Source organism: Heptranchias perlo, chromosome 15 (assembly GCF_035084215.1).
Source record: "Heptranchias perlo isolate sHepPer1 chromosome 15, sHepPer1.hap1, whole genome shotgun sequence".
NCBI classification, from domain to species: domain Eukaryota; kingdom Metazoa; phylum Chordata; class Chondrichthyes; order Hexanchiformes; family Hexanchidae; genus Heptranchias; species Heptranchias perlo.
In genome coordinates this window covers 53,313,943-53,331,877 of record NC_090339.1, presented here as the reverse complement: position 1 = coordinate 53,331,877, position 17,935 = coordinate 53,313,943, and the positions used below count along the sequence as shown (strand labels likewise).

General features: G+C 44.3%; 1 protein-coding gene across 3 annotated transcripts in view; it reads left to right on the top strand.

Annotated features, from left to right (window-relative positions):
* The window catches only part of ophn1 (oligophrenin 1), a 211,963-nt gene that overhangs the window by 129,187 nt on the left and 64,841 nt on the right, over positions 1-17,935 (top strand). For all 3 annotated transcript variants that reach the window (XM_067997231.1, XM_067997232.1, XM_067997229.1), the window contains exons 16-19: positions 6,760-6,818; positions 9,374-9,479; positions 11,764-11,923; positions 13,435-13,582. In XM_067997231.1, the coding sequence (XP_067853332.1) occupies positions 6,760-6,818; positions 9,374-9,479; positions 11,764-11,923; positions 13,435-13,582 (473 nt within the window). The remainder of the gene's footprint in view (positions 1-6,759; positions 6,819-9,373; positions 9,480-11,763; positions 11,924-13,434; positions 13,583-17,935) is intronic.

The following is a 17,935-nucleotide window of genomic DNA, read 5'->3' as shown; positions in this document are numbered from 1 at the left end:
TGTTATTTGTTATTTATATTAATGATTTGGATGAGAATTTAGGAGGCATGGTTAGTAAGTTTGCAGATGACACCAAGATTGGTGGCATTGTGGACAGTGAAGAAGGTTATCTGGGATTGCAACGGGATCTTGATAAATTGGGCCAGTGGGCCGATGAATGGCAGATGGAGTTTAATTTAGATAAATGTGAGGTGATGCATTTTGGTAGATCGAATCAGGCCAGGACCTACTCCGTTAATGGTAGGGCGTTGGGGAGAGTTGTAGAACAAAGAGATCTGGGAGTACAGATTCATAGCTCCTTGAAAGTGGAGTCACAGGTGGATAGGGTAGTGAAGAAGGCATTCAGCATGCTTGGTTTCATTGGTCAGAACATTGAATGCAGGAGTTGGGATGTCTTGTTGAAGTTGTACAGGGCATTGGTGAGGCCACACTTGGAGTACTGTGTACAGTTCTGGTCACCCTATTATAGAAAGGATATTATTAAACTAGAAAGAGTGCAGAAAAGATTTACTAGGATGCTACCGGGACTTGATGGTTTGACTTACAGGGAGAGGTTAGACAGACTGGGACTTTTTTCCCTGGAGAGCAGGAGGTTAAGGGGTGATCTTATCGAAGTCTATAAAATAATGAGGGGCATAGATAAGGTAGATAGTCAAAATCTTTTCCCAAAGGTAGGGGAGTCTATAACGAGGGGGCATAGATTTAAGGTGAGAGGGGAGAGATACAAAAGAGTCCAGAGGGGCAATTCTTTCGCTCAAAGGGTGGTGAGTGTCTGGAACGAGCTGCCAGAGGCAGTAGTAGAGGCGGGTACAATTTTGTCTTTTAAAAAGCATTTGGACAGTTACATGGGTAAGATGGGTATAGAGGGATATGGGCCAAGTGCAGGCAATTGGGACTAGCTTAGTGGTATAAACTGGGCGACATGGACATGTTGGGCCGAAGGGCCTGTTTCCATGTTGTAACTTCTATGATTCTATGATTCTATAATCAGGTCAGTTAATGACCTGAAATACCTAAATAAATACTTTCAAGTGGCATCCCGCTGGCTTTAATTGCCTGCGGGATTCCCACCAGCGGGGGCTGCGCGCGCACGCCGGCGCGTCAGCAGGGAACCCGGAAGTGCGCGGGTTCGGGGCGGGCTCTGGTCCCGCGCCGGAATTCTCCGATTTTCGGAGCCCCCCCGCCAGGAACGCACCCGATAGCGGGTGCTAAAATGGCGCCCATAGAGTTTAAAAAAGAATGACCTAATTGGTGAAACCCATAACCTGCATCACTGGCAATTGGTGATGTCACAATCTATTCAGGACAGCCTTTGTTTCGACAGCCCTCAATTGACCCCTCCAGGTGTCCTTTGCAGGCCTTTGTCATAGAATCATACAGCACAGAAGGAGGCCATTCAGCCCATCGTGCCTGTGCAGGCTCTTTGAAAGAGCCATCCAATTAGCCCCACTCCCCTGCTCTTTCCCCATTAGCCCTGCAAATTTTTCCTTTTTCAAGTACCTATCCAATTCCCTTTTGCCTTCGTCATGCAGAGTGGTTTTTCAGTGGGAAACACTGCAGATCAAAAAGTGAGAGAAGTAGAAGTTTGGGCATTTGACATTCTAGTTAGTTACAATTTCGATCAAGACACAATGGATATGCAGAATTGGCATGGAATTGGCAAATAAATTTAAATATAGATAAGTGTGAGTTATTACATTTTGGTAGGAAGCACAAGGGGGCCTTATACTGCTTCGATAAGAGTCTAAGTGGAGTAGAGGAACAGAGTTCTGGGAGGTACAGATACACAAATCACTAAAAGTAGCGACACAGGTTAATAAGGCTATTTTTTTTAAAAAAGAAAAAGCAAACCAAGCACTGGGGTTCATTTCTAGAGGGTTAGAATTGAAAAGCAGAGAAGTTATGTTAAATTTATATAGAACCTTGGTTAGACCGCACTGAGTACTGTGAACAGTCTGGTCTCCATATTATAGAAAGGATATAGAGGCACTGGAGAAGGTGCAAAAAAGATTTACTAGGATGATACCAGAACTCTGAACTGAAAGATTGAATAAGCTGAGGATCTTTTCTCTAGAAAATAGAAGACTGAGGGGTGACCTGATAGAGGCCTTTAAGATAATAAAAGGGTTTGATAGGGTAGACGTAGAGAAGGTGTTTCCACTTGCGGGGGAGACCAGAACTAGAGGTCACAAATATAAGGCAGTCACTAATAAATCCAATAGGGAATTCAGGAGAAACTTCTTTTCCCAGAGAGTGGTTAGAATGTGGAACTTGCTACCACAAGGAGTAGTTGAGGGGACTAGCATAGATGCATTTAAGGGGACGCTAGATAAACACATGAGGGAGAAAGGAATAGAAGGGTATGCTGATAGGGTTGGATGAAGTAGGGAAGGAGGAGGCTCGTGTAGAGCATAAACACTGGCATGGACCTGTTGAGCTGAATGGCCTGTTTCTGTGCTGTACATTCTATCTAAAATGGAGGGAAGGCCCAACTTTGCTAGATGGGCTCACCAACACAACTCCGAAAATTACTGCGACTGGGATTGAAGTCTTACTAAGCTACCGCAACGAGTCTACTCTCCTTACTTGAAAGGGTACCACACTTTTTAGCCTTGGCCTTGGAGAAGGTGCAGAGGAGATTTACTAGAATGGTACCAGGGATGAGGGACCTCAGTTATGTGCAGAGACTAGAGAAGCTGGGATTGTTCTTCAAGCAGAGAAGGTTAAGAGGGGAATTAATAGAGGTGTTCAAAATTATAAAGGGTTTAGATAAAGTACATAGAGGAGAAACTGGAGGGTCAGTAACTGGAGGACACAGATTTAAGGTAATTGACAAAAAAGCAAGAGGTGAGAGGAGGAGAAAATTTTTTACGCAGCGAGTTATGATGATCTGGAATGCACTGCCTGAAAGGGTGGTGGAAGCAGATTCAATAGTAACTTTCAAAAGGGACTTGGATAAATGCTTGAAAAGGAAAACATTTGCAGGGCTATGGGGAAAGAGCAGGGGAGTGGGACTAACTGGATAGCTCTTTCAAAGAGCCGGTACAGGCAGGATGGACTGAATGGTTTCTGGTGTGCTGTATGATTCTATAAGTCGGCAAAAAAAGTCTATTGAAAGGAACTTGACCGACTGGTTGTCTGTTTAACTCTCCAGAAGTGGTTCAAATCTACAGAATTATTTGAGCTAACTTGGACAACTAGCTGCATTTTTACTGCTGGTTGCAGAAGACTCCTGAATAGACCTTTCTGGTAATTCAGTCTTGTATGAAAGTGACATGAATGCACAGAAAAATCCTACTTCTAAACCCAGAGACAAAAATGGGTCTTTTTTTTTGCCCAGGGCACGTTATATCTCAGGATACTTTTTGCATTAGGTAACAGTTTGGATCATCAGGAGTGAGTGTGTTGGTCTGTGGGAGCTGGCTTTTGTGTTAGGTGCAAGAAAAGCATTTGCTAAGAGTTTGAAAGTTAACAGCGCTCTTGTAACAGGCAGAAATCACCTTCTGTTTTAAAGGACAATGGCCAGAGTTTCCACTAGATTGCGCAATCCGGCCGAATCAGTGCAAGACATTGCGGAATTTCAATTTACATCCAGCGTAATTCGAGTTTGTGCGATTTTTAAAAATCGTGCTGAAGCCGGCCCCGCCCACAAAACTGGCCACGCCCCCTGAACAAAACGACGAGGATTGAGAGTTTGTGCCAATTGCGCCATCTGTGGCCGTTCGAGGAGGGTTTTCAAATTAAGCTTGTTTTCTTATGCTCAAGGGCACTCGAGGCACGGTTTAAATGTTTAATTTACTAAGAAACTAACTAGTGTACACCAGTGAAAGTAGTAAGTGGTTCAATATAGTTTTTTTAAGTCATTTTCAGTGATTTAAAATCAGGTTACTCACAGGTGGAGGACTAGATACTTATTAAAAAAAAGATTATTATTTCTAATAAACCCATTTTCAACTGTGTTAATAAAACTGCACCAGGTTACCACTCTTAAATAAGTCAATGAATATTTTTTATTGCAGAAAAAGAATAAACAATTACACTCTGTCAAGCTGCCGGGTTGCACTGATTCATGGAAGAGTTTACGTTTGTGATTATGTTAATGCATTTTAGCGGAAACTCACAATGAAACGCAGTCAGTGCAATGTTCGGGTCCAATTTGCGCCCAGTTGTCGATTGTGTCCAAAGCAGAAATTCAGGGCCAGTGTGTCCAACTTTTTTCTGGCAGGTTACCTTGAAATGATTGAGTTTGCACCGCACTCGTTTTGAGATATGAGTTCTTAGAAACTTGTTCATTTTGTTCTGGAAGAAATTGCTTTAAGTTCTCCTAAGTAGTTAAAATTGATTCCCATACAACAATGGCAGTCCTTTTTAGAGCAATGATTTCCATTCTATTTTTAATGCTTAGACTGACAGGTCCAGGAAAATTGCATGGCAGTTTTTGCACACGGTGATTCTGAAGACGATCCAATGCTAATATTACAGCAGTTAAAGGAATAGATTTAATTGCAGATGCCAGAAATAAATACTTAAAGCAATTTTATTTGTTTTTTAAAAAAAAAGCGAACACCAGTTTTGCCACTGCCCTGACCATGTGTCTTTCTCGAGTTTTCTCTCTCGTCATCCCCTCATGCTTCTTTTGAGCTCATCTTGTCCAAGAGACCCACCTCCTGCTCTCTTGACCCCATTCCCACTAAACTGCTGACCACCCAGCTTTTCTTCCTCGGCCCCATGCTAGCTGATGCTGTAAATGGTTCCCCCTCCTTCTCAAAACTGCCATCACCAACCCCTCCTCAAGAAAACCCACCTTAAATCCCTCTGTCCTTGCAAACTTACTGCCCCCATCGCCAACCTCCCTTTCCTCTCAAGTCCTTGAATGTGTTGTCACCTCCCAAATGATCTCCTGGCTGGTCTCCCATTCTCCAGCCTCCATTAGCTTCAGCTCATCCAAAGCTCTGCTGCCCGTAACCTATCTTGCACCAATACCCACTCACTCATCACCCCTGTGCTCGCAGTCCTACAATGGGTCCTGTTTCCTCAATGCCTCAAATTTAAAATTCTCATCCTCTTATTTAAATCCTTAAATTACCTTTTCCCTCCCTATCTCTGTAACCTTCTCCAGCCCTACAATTCTCTGAGAACTCAACATTCGTCCAGCTCTGACTTGGAGCAGCCCCCACTCCTTTTTGCCCCACCATTGGCAGCTGTGCATTCAGCTGTCTAGGCCCTAGTGTCTGGAATTCCCTCCTTAATCCTCTCTGCCTCTCCACCTCCCTACCTCCCTCTATTCCTTTTAAGATACTCCTTGAAACATACTCCTTCGACCGAGCTTTTAGTCAACCCTCCCAATAGCTCCTCCTTTGGCTCCGTGCCGATTCTTATCTGATTACGCTTCTTTGAAACGTCTTGGGACGTTTTTCTGTTAAAGGTGCTATATAAATACTAGTTTCTGTTAAACTCTCAGTCATTCCTTCTCCCGTTTTTCCCATTTTCCATCCTAATTTTTTCCAGTTTTCAGTTTACTTTTCTCTAATCTAAATTGTCTTGCTAAAACGATGAATGTTTCTTTTTAAACCCTAACTTCTAACCTTTCTTCTTCCTGTTTCCTACTTCCAGAATGGAAGATGGTAATAAATTTAAACTTGGCTCATTACTGGCCAATTGGGATGGGGCTGTGGAATGGGACAATGGACCACTCCTCTTGCAAGCACCATCTCCATTTCAGCAGCCATCAAAGAAGGGGTGGTGAGAAGTGCTTGGTTGTTCTGTACTGCCCAAACCTTGTGTTTCTTGTCCCTTCATTTTTCCTGCATGTTCTTAGTCCCGTTCCCTTGAGTCTTAGGGAAATGGGTTGAGATGTTTTCTGAGCCTTTCCAAAGGCTTTAAGAATTTTCTGCTCCTCTGTTCTGACCCTCCCATTCAATTACCCTCCTTTCCTTTAAATTTCACTTGCTTGCAGTTATCTGTGCCCTACACTGGTGGTCTCCCTAAACCTGCCCAAACCTGCAATCTACGCTAATGAGTTGACCATGGAAAATTAGGTGCAAACAACACACGTCCATTTAAGTTTGTCTAAAACCTGGCACTGGCCATTTAGGTCTAAGCTGCATCCCTGTCAGAAAGCTAGAGTTTCCTCAGCAATGATGCGAGGGACGTTTGCCTCCAGTGTTTTGAAGGACCATCTAGAACAGCTTCTAACGTGCCAGCCATATGATATTTTAAATATCCAAGTCCAGTGCCGTGTACTAGACTGACTTCCCAAACTGCTTAATCCACATCCTCATGTGGGAAAATTGAGCAAAAAGACAAACCCACCGTACGACTAACTCCCTCTCTAGGATCCTGACTGACGATAACTTTCCCTGTGCGTGAGCAGAATTCCTGACTTGGCACGTTCTCAGTGATGTGTTTACTAATCCAGTACCGCACCAGTAATGCAAACCTATTTTCTGTTCATGTGCAGCACACATGTAAAAACATGTAAGCACAGAGAAAGTGCAGCCTTCTGTTTGCTTAAAAACACTGGCACTGGTTTGAGGTTGAAATTTGTGTGTGTGTGTATTTAGTACTAATGATACACACGTTAATTGCTTACCCCCTCCCCCCGGCCCACACTTAACATGTTTTGTAGATGGGCGTGAGGGCAGAGACTGGATTTTTTTTTTTAAATGAGCATTGCTAATCTTTTTGTTTTGTACAAAGGTAAGACTTTTTTTGTTGTGCATTAAATAAAGAACGAAACCTGCTCTCTGTTCAATACAGGAATCTTGAAGAACCAGTGATGACTTACAAGCTCCATAGAGAACTTGTCTCTGCATCCAGTAAGTGTGTTAAGATTCTGTTCTTGCCCACCCCAGGAGATGTCTGACACTGCATCGCGTAGATCTGAGTCATACAGACCAAGATAGTTCTGGGTTTGACGCTAAGTCTGTGCCGAGTTAGTTTAGACACACAGATGCACTGTACTTTTTCTCAGCAATCGAGTTTGGGTAGTGGTGGCAGCGACATCCTGCTTATCAATATCCAGTGCCCTTCACTGGAAGTGAGTGTCAGTTGAGGACAGCAACAGGCTCAGTTGTGATGGGACCCCCATGGTTGGGTAGCCTGCTGACATTGCCACGTGAGGCTCTGAAGAATGCCCACCTTGGTGAGGTACGGAGGGGCTTCTTTAGCCATGTAACCAAAGAATCAATGCCTTCACGGCCATGGGAAGGAAGAGGAGAAAATTGGTATGGGCAGAGGGAAAGAAGAATGACTGACTCTATTTGTTCGGGTGTAAGCAGATTAAAAGAAGCCATCAATTGGAATATTTTAATGAAGAAAGTTATAAAAGGAAATTCTAAATTGATATCAGCCTGCGGATCATCATGACTGACATAACATGTTACGCGATACCAAATATGAATCAAAAAGCCACAGCATTGAAGATCTCTTTGCACAGAATTCCTAAGACCCACTGATTAACTGTGTTTAATCTCCCTCTGGTATGAGTTCCTGGCTCTAGCAGGTCGGAGAAGTAAGAACTTTTTTGCTGGATGGCACTTAAGTCTATAGTACGCCCACTTTGTGGTGAAGGGTATGAATAAGAGACATCTTTAAAAATCACAGTACTGAAGGTTTATGAGCTCTTGCCAGATTTTCATACTCGTAATAAATGCGCCACAGGACATTGCCATCATTGAGAAGATTTTTTTTATTATTCATTCTCGGGATGTGGGCGTCACTGACAAAGCTGGTGTTTATTGCCCATCCCTAGTTTCCCTTGAAAAGATGGTGGACCACCTTTGTCCGTTGTCTTAGTGGATGCTTATGCTGGTGGATGGAGTGCCGATCAAGCGGTCTGCTTTGTAGGTGGTAGAGAGGCTTTGCGGAATCAGGAACTGAGCCACTCGCTGCAGAATAGCCAGCCTGGGATCTGCTTTAATAGACATAGACTTTATGTGGCTGGTCCAGTTGAGTTTTTGGTCAACGGTGACCCCCAGGATATTGATGGTGGGGGACTCTGTAATGGTAATGCCGTTGAATGTCAACAGGAGGTGGTAAGGTTCTCTTGTTGGGGATGGTAATTTTCTGGCACTTGTGTGGTGCAAATGTTACTTGCCTCTCATCAACCCAAACCTAGATGTTGTCGTCCAGGTCTTGCTGCATTATTATCTGAGGAGTTTCAAATGGAGCTGAGCTCTATGTAATCATCAGTGACGTTATGATGGAGGGGAGGTCATTGATGAAGCAGCTGAAGGTGGCTGGGCTTAGGTCGCTGCCCTGAAAACATACGGCTCCAGTCATCAGCCCAATGGCTGGAATGAAGGCAGCCATCAGATCCTGCAAGGCCTCTGCATGGGACTGGAAGCCATGATTCATAGTGCCATCCAGTCTCACCTAAAGTCTCATACCTCTTTCCCCCCCCCCCCCCCCCAAGCCTTTATGCTCCCTCGGGTGTTAGGTGGCAACTTGTCCAGCCGAGACAAAAAGGGGGAAAAATTAGGCTTTCAGTCTGACTGTGTGGAACAGTTGAAGGTGCGACTGGTTTGGATCTTTTCAGGAGCTTTTGCCGCAAGGTCACTGATGAACAAATTCAGCTTCAGATACTGGAGTGTGGTGGTGCCCACGGTGGGAGAAGAAGGCACAGAAAACATGGTCGGTGCCTTACCTTGCCTGCTCTGATCAGGTCGTTCAACATCTTCCGGCAGTGCTGTGCAGCCCTGGGTACAATTGATGTGACACTCACACTGCCTCCGCCACAGCCCTCCATGCCCGCCTCCTGACGAGGTCACTCGTTCCCTCGGCCTCATCCAGGAGGGTCTGCAGGTCACTCGACAAAGTTGCAGGCCCTCTTTCTGGCTGACTTCACACACTCCTCAGCATTCATCTGTGAGAAGAGATGTAGACTAACCACCTGAGCAATTTAAATGAATTACAGAAAAATCTCTCAGACAGCTGCCTGCCACTTATCTTACACACTGCAGCCTCAGTCTGAAGGGAAATCTCCCCCCCCCCCCCCCCCCCCCCCCCCCCCCAACTTATACGACTCCACCCTAACACCTTGAGGCCCTATTGGTTATGTTCAAACCACACTGGCCATTTACACTTGTTATTTACACTTTTACACTTACACTTGTTCTTGCATTCCAGTGTATTCAAATTAGGTTGACAGGAAATTTCAATGCAAGTTAAAATGGGGAGCATGATTGGGCTTAATTTCGGGGGTAACTTTCCGTTTATGCCCCCACAGGAAATTCCATCCCAATATACTTACTATGGATCTGAAGGTATAAACACTAGTCCAGGTTAGAGGACACTGAAGTTGGAAATTAATAGGTTGAATGTCTTTTTTTAACATAGTCAGCCTGATGTGACAGTGTTTATTGTGTTGCAGAGTCTGACAACCTGGATTACAGGCTTGGTGCCATTCACTCCTTGGTGTATAAACTACCTGAGAAAAATCGGGAAATACTGGAACTTATAATTAAGCATCTAGTGAAGTAAGTATCACACGGAACAATTGGTCAGAAGCTGTCCGTGAGGATCGTGACTTCAAAATGGTCTATGCTTCTGGGGAGATGAGATGCTTTTGTGGTGAAAATACTTAGTCGCAGTTTCTTCCCTCCCTGTTTGATTTGTACTTTTATTTGGCTAAGTACTTTCCCCCCCTCCAATTGTTGCTCTGTCTATCCTGATGCACTGGTGTCCTGTCTACAGAAAATCCCAGCCCCGTGGTGCCTCACGCAGCTGGACATTTTCACAGGTTGGCTGAGACAGTGGGTGTCATTGGGCTATTCAACTGTTTGGGAGGGGTTGCAGCCAAATCCAATCCAGGTCCTCATGCACTTGACATGCTATTCCCTCCCTAGCTCAGGATGCTGAGATTAAGTGTACCTCAGTTGGCTGAGCTCAAAGTAGACCAGAGATTATCGCTGGGACATCCCGAGTCTGTAGGGCTCACTTCTACACTGGCCAGTGCATTTGCCATCTGAGCTCGAACACCTGCTCCCCATTTTTTTTCAGACTTTTTTTTTGGTTCTTGTCTTCACTTTCTGCTGCTGGAGTCTTGCCATGCTGCAGCTGTCCTTATCCAACAGATCAGACTGGAGATTGGCTTTCAGGCCTCTGCTAATGCTGAGCTGGCCATGGGGAGCAAGAGTGACACATGCTCATTGTCAAATCGGCCTCCATTCCTCCAGAGTGCTACTCAAATTGGACATTTAAAGGGAGAAGGGCAATTTACAAGCACGGGTTCAATATTGCTCTGCTATAACACCTCCTAGCCCCATTTCTAGGTTATATTACTCGTCATTCTTGGAGGGAGCAGAGCTCTGGCCTTGTAACTCAATGTCTGGAAAAAATTACTTCATCTGTTCTTCCCTCATTGCAAGCCTCTTTTGTCCAAGGTGTTGAGAAGCTGATGGATTTTGATATCGGCATTGATGTTGATCACCAAAATTTTTATTGTAATAAATCCCTAAAGTCTTTCTCTCTTTCCACTCCTAATTGTTACTGTGTGCCAGATATTGCATCAGCGTCATTTCATAGATGGGGCAAGCCACTCATTGCAACCAACACGATGGACTCTGACCAGATACAATGACAGCTCCATCTTAATATTTCCTTTCAGTAAAGTTTGAACTTGGTGTCAATTTATTTTTTAATTTCTCCTTGCCCTTTCATAAGTTTTCTTTGAAGTTGCTGGTGCTGTACTGCTACTGTGCCTTTCTGTGATTAGAGATGTCTCAGAATACGCTAGTTATAGATCTGTTTTTCTTGACTGAATAAAATATAAGCTGTCCAGTGTTCTTCCCTTTATCTCTGTTCCTCTGCCAAAAACGGTGACTCATCCTGCAATACAGTTCCAAAGGCATTGGAAGCCCTTTGGTACCTCGACCAAATGGTATGATCCTAGACCGCGAGTGTTGGTTGGCTGGTCATCAGTGGGGAGCCTCACACACGAGCCCAATGCTGTCTTCACCCAACTTCCACGCATGCATGCTTTTCACCACGTGCTTCCTCACTAGCAGAGGAGTGCTGATTGCTGCCTTAGCTGAGATCAGCTACCCGGACCTTCCTGATTCCATCTAATTCAGTACCATCCTAGATGACACATTTACTCACTGAGCCATTTACCCACTGAACCACAGTTTGCGCCAATGCTACTTTGTGATTGATTATCCTAATTCCACCATGCGGACTAACTTTCCTTTTTCCCACCCTTCTATGGATTTGTTTTTTTTAGTTCATTCATTCTTGGGATGTAGGTGTCACTGGCAAGGCTGGCATTTATTGCCTATCCCTAGTTTGTGATAGAGTTGCTTGTTGGGCCACTTCAGAGGGCAGTTAAGAGTCAACCACATTTGGCGTGGGACTGGAGTCACACATAGGCCAGACTGGGTAAGGACAGCAGGTTTCCTTCCTTAAAGGAAATTAGTGAACCAGTTGGGTTTTCAATGACAATCCGACAGCTTCATGGTCATTTTTTTACACCAGGTTTTTATTTCCAGATTTTAAAAAAATTGAATTCAGATTCTCATACTGGCATTTGAACTCATGTTCTCTGGATTATTAGCCCAGGCCTCTGGATTATTAGCCCAATAACATAACCGTTACATTACCATACCCTGCGCGGACAACTTGAATCCTCCTGGCACTGTGCCCGATGATGCCAATGGAATGGGTGTCTCGATAAGATGTTAAAAGTGGGCTGGATTGAAGGGTGTATTTATTTTGCTTTTGCCTTGTTTTATCTGCTGATGGCTTCATTCTCTTTTGGTGCAGTGTTTGTAGCCACAATAAGGAGAACTTGATGACTGCTTTCAACATGGGGGTGATATTTGGACCAACGTTAATGAGAGCACAGGAAGACACAGTTGCCGCCATGATGAACATCAAGTTTCAGAACATTGTCGTGGAAATCATGATCGAGCATTACGAAAGGGTAAAAACCACTCTGTTTCACTTCAATTATGGGAACCTTTGGCCCCCAAAGTGAAAGGACTGTATGCAAACTCACCACTGTTTACTGTGGTGCTAACTTAATGCAATCCAGGAATTATGATTGCAAAAATAGTAATTATAGTAATGTTGGGGAGAGCTCAGTGAATTAAACAGTTACTGCAAGTAATAAAACGAATTTTTGACATGTATTCTGCCTTGATAACCAAATGAGTAACATTAGTATTGAGCCATACAGGCCAGAAGGTCCCACATTTCACCACCAGTCTTAGCTGAGTTAGCTGACCTCAGCCCGGGCTGTGGTTGAGGTGTGACTATTGGTCTCAGTGCCCTTGGGCTAGGGAGCAGGCAAAAAAGCAGCAGGTTTCAATTCTCGATTGCTGTCCAGTGATCTCCCTGCTGGAAAGTGAGGGGGAGTAGGTGTGTAGTCAGATATCTTGCTTGAGGCTTGTTAACTTTGTATTCATGGTCTCTGGATCCGCACTTGCAGTCTAAGTTAAATAAGATCTGTGTGACCCATTCCTCTCCAACACAAGAAATGGCTCTTTGTTAACTTTTCTTCCCTTACAATGCATTGACACTATTTGTTAGACAGGGTGAACAGGGAATTGGGTCTTACAGTTTTGCCAATGCTGTTCTACGACCAGAGGCTAATGAGTATGAGTTGCCCCTGGAGGGTGACTTATTTTTTCTTGATTTAATTGTTTTTCTTTTGCCTTCCATGTAATAAAACACACGGCTGGGACTTAGTACGTCCCCTACACACTGTAAAAAGTATGAGCTCACCATGGTGTCAACCCACATCCTAGGACGTTACAGCACTGGAGATCCACTCTGCCTCTCTTCTACCACGACCTCTTTTTTTAAAAAGTGCACTGTGCAATTAGGGCCCCTTATTAAAAATCAAACTGCTACAAAGAACTGCTGTCTGTTTAAGTATATTTGTTTAAACAGTGAGTGCTGATGATTGGTTGAACTGGCCTGGTTGTGTTACTGAGCCTGACAGCATGAGGGAGCTCGATTAACGCACTGTGTAACTGAAACTGCTGCTAATGATTTGTGCGAATCCAGCTTCCTCTCACCATGGGGCTCAGTAATTCCTCACAGTCAGCATCCTGTGTTAATTGTATCGCTGTTGCTGTTATTCCAGCTCCCTCACTCCATCAGACCTGGCCTCTCCTCCCAGTTCCCTGCTCCCGGAAGTCAGCACCTGTGCCTGGAATTTCCCTGGTGCTTCCCCTGATCTCCCGTTGTGTCCTCAGTGGAAAGTCGGCGGAAACGGCCGCTTCTCCGCAGGATGCCCTACCGAAGTTACGGCAAGAGATTGGTGGGGGAGGGGGTGGGGGTTAGCCCATGGAAATTCCACCTCCTGAGCTTTTAAATTAAAAAAAAAACACTGAAGAAATAAGCAGAAGGAAAAATTATTAGTTGATCAGAATTGTCTTTTTAAAAGGACTCCTGGAAATGTGTCTCCACTTTGTTCCGATTTTCCAGATATTGCAGTCCCCACCAGAGGAAAATGCTGCTCCTCCGATACCCCCTCCCAGAGCTGCACCGAGGAAACGTCAGCCGATCACAATCTCCAAACGGCCCGCTCGACCTCGGCCAAACCTCAACTCTTCCCATTCTGAGGATGTGGAAGGTTCGTGGCTGTTTAATTACTCACAGGTGGCCTCTTTAAAACTGTGAAGCCTATCTTTCCTTTGCATGCATGTTGTGGAATGAGTGGAAATCGTATGTAGAATGCACAACCCAGGTTTGAGTTTAGTTGTTTGCTGTGGGAGGGAGAGAAGGGAGAGGGTGGTACTGCTAACTCTCACGCAGTCGCATCCTGCTTAAAATCAATGCCTGGCACGCCATTGGAATTTTTCTCTCTCTCCCTCTTGTGGTACGGTTTTGTGGGTGCTAATAGCCCTCTGGTATCTCATCCAAGTGGCTGTTTTTCATGTCTGAGCCTATACAGTTCTGGCCAGCTATTCGATTGTGGTGGGTTTCAGTTAAGCCCGGCGCTGCTCTCGCCTGAAGTCCAGCACTCCCCAGCAGGAGTGGTTGGGTTGTCTGCTGTGTTATTTTTCCCTAGCCCAGAGACCCTGAGGTGCCAACTGCTGCCCTGGTTGAAATCAGCTGACTCAGTGAGACCAGGCATCGAACCATAGTGTGGAGGTGCCTTTAAGGCCATCACAGGAGCAATGTATTTCAAATTCAAAACGACATCAGAACCCATCCATTTGAAAAGGCCATTTTCTTCACAGCACATTAAAGCACAGAGCAGCACAGTGGAATAGTTCAAATCAACATCCATTGGGGCTGTATGAGGTGACTGAGTTCCCTACTGCCCCGTTGTGGCATTTTTCACTAAATATTTGAAGATTCTTTATATTAAATGTATTTTGTGTGTGTCGGTGTTTGCCGAATAGTGGAATTTGTTCCATTTCCAGATGGTGAAGCCATTTTATCTGGAAAATGCAGGAGAGGGAGGTGGGAGCACGGATTGTTGTATTAGACTTCTGTCCCACTTCCCTACCCCCACCCCCGCCTTATGTCAATTCATTTTTTTGGTTTGATTTGTGGAGCACTTGGTGGCAAAGCGCACTAAACATTTACTTCACTATCAATGCGTGACTTCATAATCTTAATATACCTTCCAGTCTGCCACTCTGCACCAGTTGTATAAAAGTCAAGCCAATAAAATGTGTACAGTATGCTGCAAAAAACTCAACTGGGGATAGCAGAAAGCAGTTCTGTGATTGATAGTGCCGAGATCACTGGGGGCACTGAGCAAGGCGATCCTTGCATGCCCCCTCTCCCTGCCTGCTGTTCTGCTGGTTCCTGCTATAGTCGGGTGCGTGCTGATTCAAACCTTCAGGTACCTCCCTTAATGCAGCTGGACAAAATGGCAGAATCCTGAGATGTTCCCCATTGATGCCTGGAAGGTCCCTTGTGACGTAACACCTGATAATTTTAGGGTGCCTCTTGTGGCAGAATTAAAGCCTTTTGTAACATTATTTCTTAGTCTAAATGTACTGAATTTCTATTCTGCTAAGCGAGGGTTAATGCATTCTAATTCATATCAGTGTAATAGTTTCACGTTGTCACTTTGACTATGATTCTATAAATGTAAGGAGTGGACTGGCAAAGAATGATTTATTCTTTGGATGTTCCTAATGCAATCTTTGACAAAAAATATTTGACCTAGTCTCAATGTAATTTACAGACTGGAGAATGCTTTCTTCCCCCCCAAAGCAGAAACTTTGGCCCAAGAAGTGTCCCATGAGAGGATTAGATTGCCAGGCAGATTGGCTGGCCCGGCATACTCTGGAAATTGAATTTAAAACCATGCTGTCCTTAAACCACTTCACCTGCACTTGACTGACTAGCGACCCCAACCCTTTATATACAGGGTAATGATAACTTTCCACTCCACAGATGGGAAAAACCCCAAGAGTAAAGTTACATTGCAAACTTTTTTTTTCTGGGCTTTCAACATTGAGTAATTTTTTTTTCCCTCCTTTTGAGCTCATTGCTTGCTCCTGACTCAGTGGGTAATTGTATTGCCTGGTGTGATGCTGAGTCATAACAGATCAGGGAGAACTTAGGTTTGATCCCTGTTTACACTGAGCTGGCTGACCTCATCTGGACGGCAGTGGAGATGCTGCAAGTGACCTTGGCACCCCTGGTCTAAGGGGGGGGGGGGGGGAGGGAGGGGAAATATCAGCCAGGCTTCTACCTCTTTACCACTATTGGGTGTGCCAGCTGGAAAATACATGCTTGGAGATGTGGCTGCCCCTCACAGTTGAATAGCCACATTGATATTCACTGTCTAGGCTCACAGACAGAGAATGAGCACTTGGGGAGAGGTACCAGATGGCAGCCAGTGCCCATGGATCTCTGCAAAGTATCTGTTACATTTTTAGGGAGTTGACGTGACAACTGAGAACCATGTGGACTTAAGTTTAAAACAAATTCATGGTAACATCATGCTAACCTGTGTGGCAATTTAGTTTCCATTTATAATAAAAATTGATATCTTGGTACATTTCCTCACTGAACCAGACGCAAGTAATGAGCCTTTTTGAAAAAAAATAATAACTAATCATTTTGAGCAGCAAACATAATAGTTAACTGATATGCTTATAAATAGAACGTGATAGGGAGCAGTGTGATATTATCTGAATCCCACGACTGGCTCGCCCATAATTCACCTTCCTGAGTTACTGTCTGAGCCTCTCTGAGATATACATCGTATTCTGCGGACCTTGATACACCAATGTTACTTGCACAAGGTAAAGAATATGACCTGGTTAAAGGGATGTTGTATGTGATGTTCTCCTTCATCTCGTAGCCCCTCTGCTTTTTGGATTAATTTACCCAAGAGCTCTGACATTACAATGATTGATTTAGTTGGGCTCTGGAGTATCTATTAGTCAGTGGATGAATACTACAAACCTGCTTCTCTTCCCTCACTCCCCCTCAATCAATACCAGCATACTCTGCAGGTAATCTCAGATGGCCATCCCTTAAAAGGAGCATATTTGGAGAATGAACAGCTGCTTCCCACCGGGTCACTCTCCTAACATGGTTCCAATGGGCTTGTAATGGCAATCAAGCCCCCAGACATCCTATGTGATGTGACATGGCTCCAGCATCGAACTGACCACATCGCCCCTCGCTTTTTCTTTCGGCCTTCTATAGTTAATCAACAACTAGACGGAGAGACTTGAAGTGGTTGGCTAGATCCTGCCGCCTGATTCTTGCGTTCTCTGATGTTGAAGCAGGGCTGCCTTTTTTTTGATTTGTGCACGCAGATTCTGCATCGGGCTGCTCTGTTTATCAGCTGCGCATTGGCTGGCAGCACTGCGAGGGGATTTTATGGCGCTGATCGTTATACGTGTCTGAAGCTTTTGGCGCTTGGCGCCACCGCTCGTCTTTCGTGAGACCAGTGGTGTCTGGTTTGATCAATTGCTTGCAGCTGTTCGCTGGATAAACTATCAAGATTCCTGTTTTCCAATTTTTTTTTTATATGGGTCTGCAGTTTAATTACACAGTCTTTGGGTTGGAATCCTAATTACAGGGCTGGCATTAAGTGACTGTTATTCAGCAGGCCTGTTAATGAGAACCGCCCACCTTTTTTTCCACTGTGGTGAACACACGCAGTCATGCTCTGAGTGACACGGGGCTGCCTCTCACCGTTAGAAGCCTCTTCCTGGATTCAGTGACTCTGTGGAGAGAGTGATTGGGAGGTTAGCGGATTAAATCTTAACTTGCTACTTTCTCCTGACCTCTACTAATAACGTGAGCGTGTAACCTAAAAGAAAAGGCCATTCGACCCTCTGAAATTCATCCCTCTGCTGCTCCAATTCTCCCAGCCTAATATATTTCGAATGCCATTAAAGTCTGCATCTCTATCCAGCTGCCCCTAGAAGGTTAGTCCAGACATTTATCTCCCTTTTGTATGAAGTTCTTTCTGATTCCTGATTTTTTTACTTTCCATTATATCTGTGACCTCTAGCTCAACTAGTCTGACTTAATTTAATATAATATTCTGGACTTGCTTTATATAAGCCATTTAATATTTTATATACTTTGATAGGATCCCCTTAATTGTCCCCTCTATGCTGTAAGTAAGGATTGAGCTATTTTACTATTTCCTCATATAGCAGGTGGGGTAGTCCTGATTTGGGAGAGGGTTGGTGCTATATCCTGAGGGTGAATTGTGCTCATTCCAAGAGTGCTTCCCTTTTAAATGGACTGGAAATATCTGGGTACAAATTACTAAACAACCTGAAATCTTTAGGTCCAGTTACATCCCATCGTTCCATATAATGCATGCTGACTCAGAATGATTGGGTGCATTGCTGCTTTCTCCACCAAATTATGAGTATGTTTAAGGTGAATCTTTTACTCTTGCTCGTTGCATCTGTTTCACAAGTTCTCATTTCTCATCCTGCATACTACCTTCAAGGCTTGTGACTGACTGACCTGATTAATTTCCTGC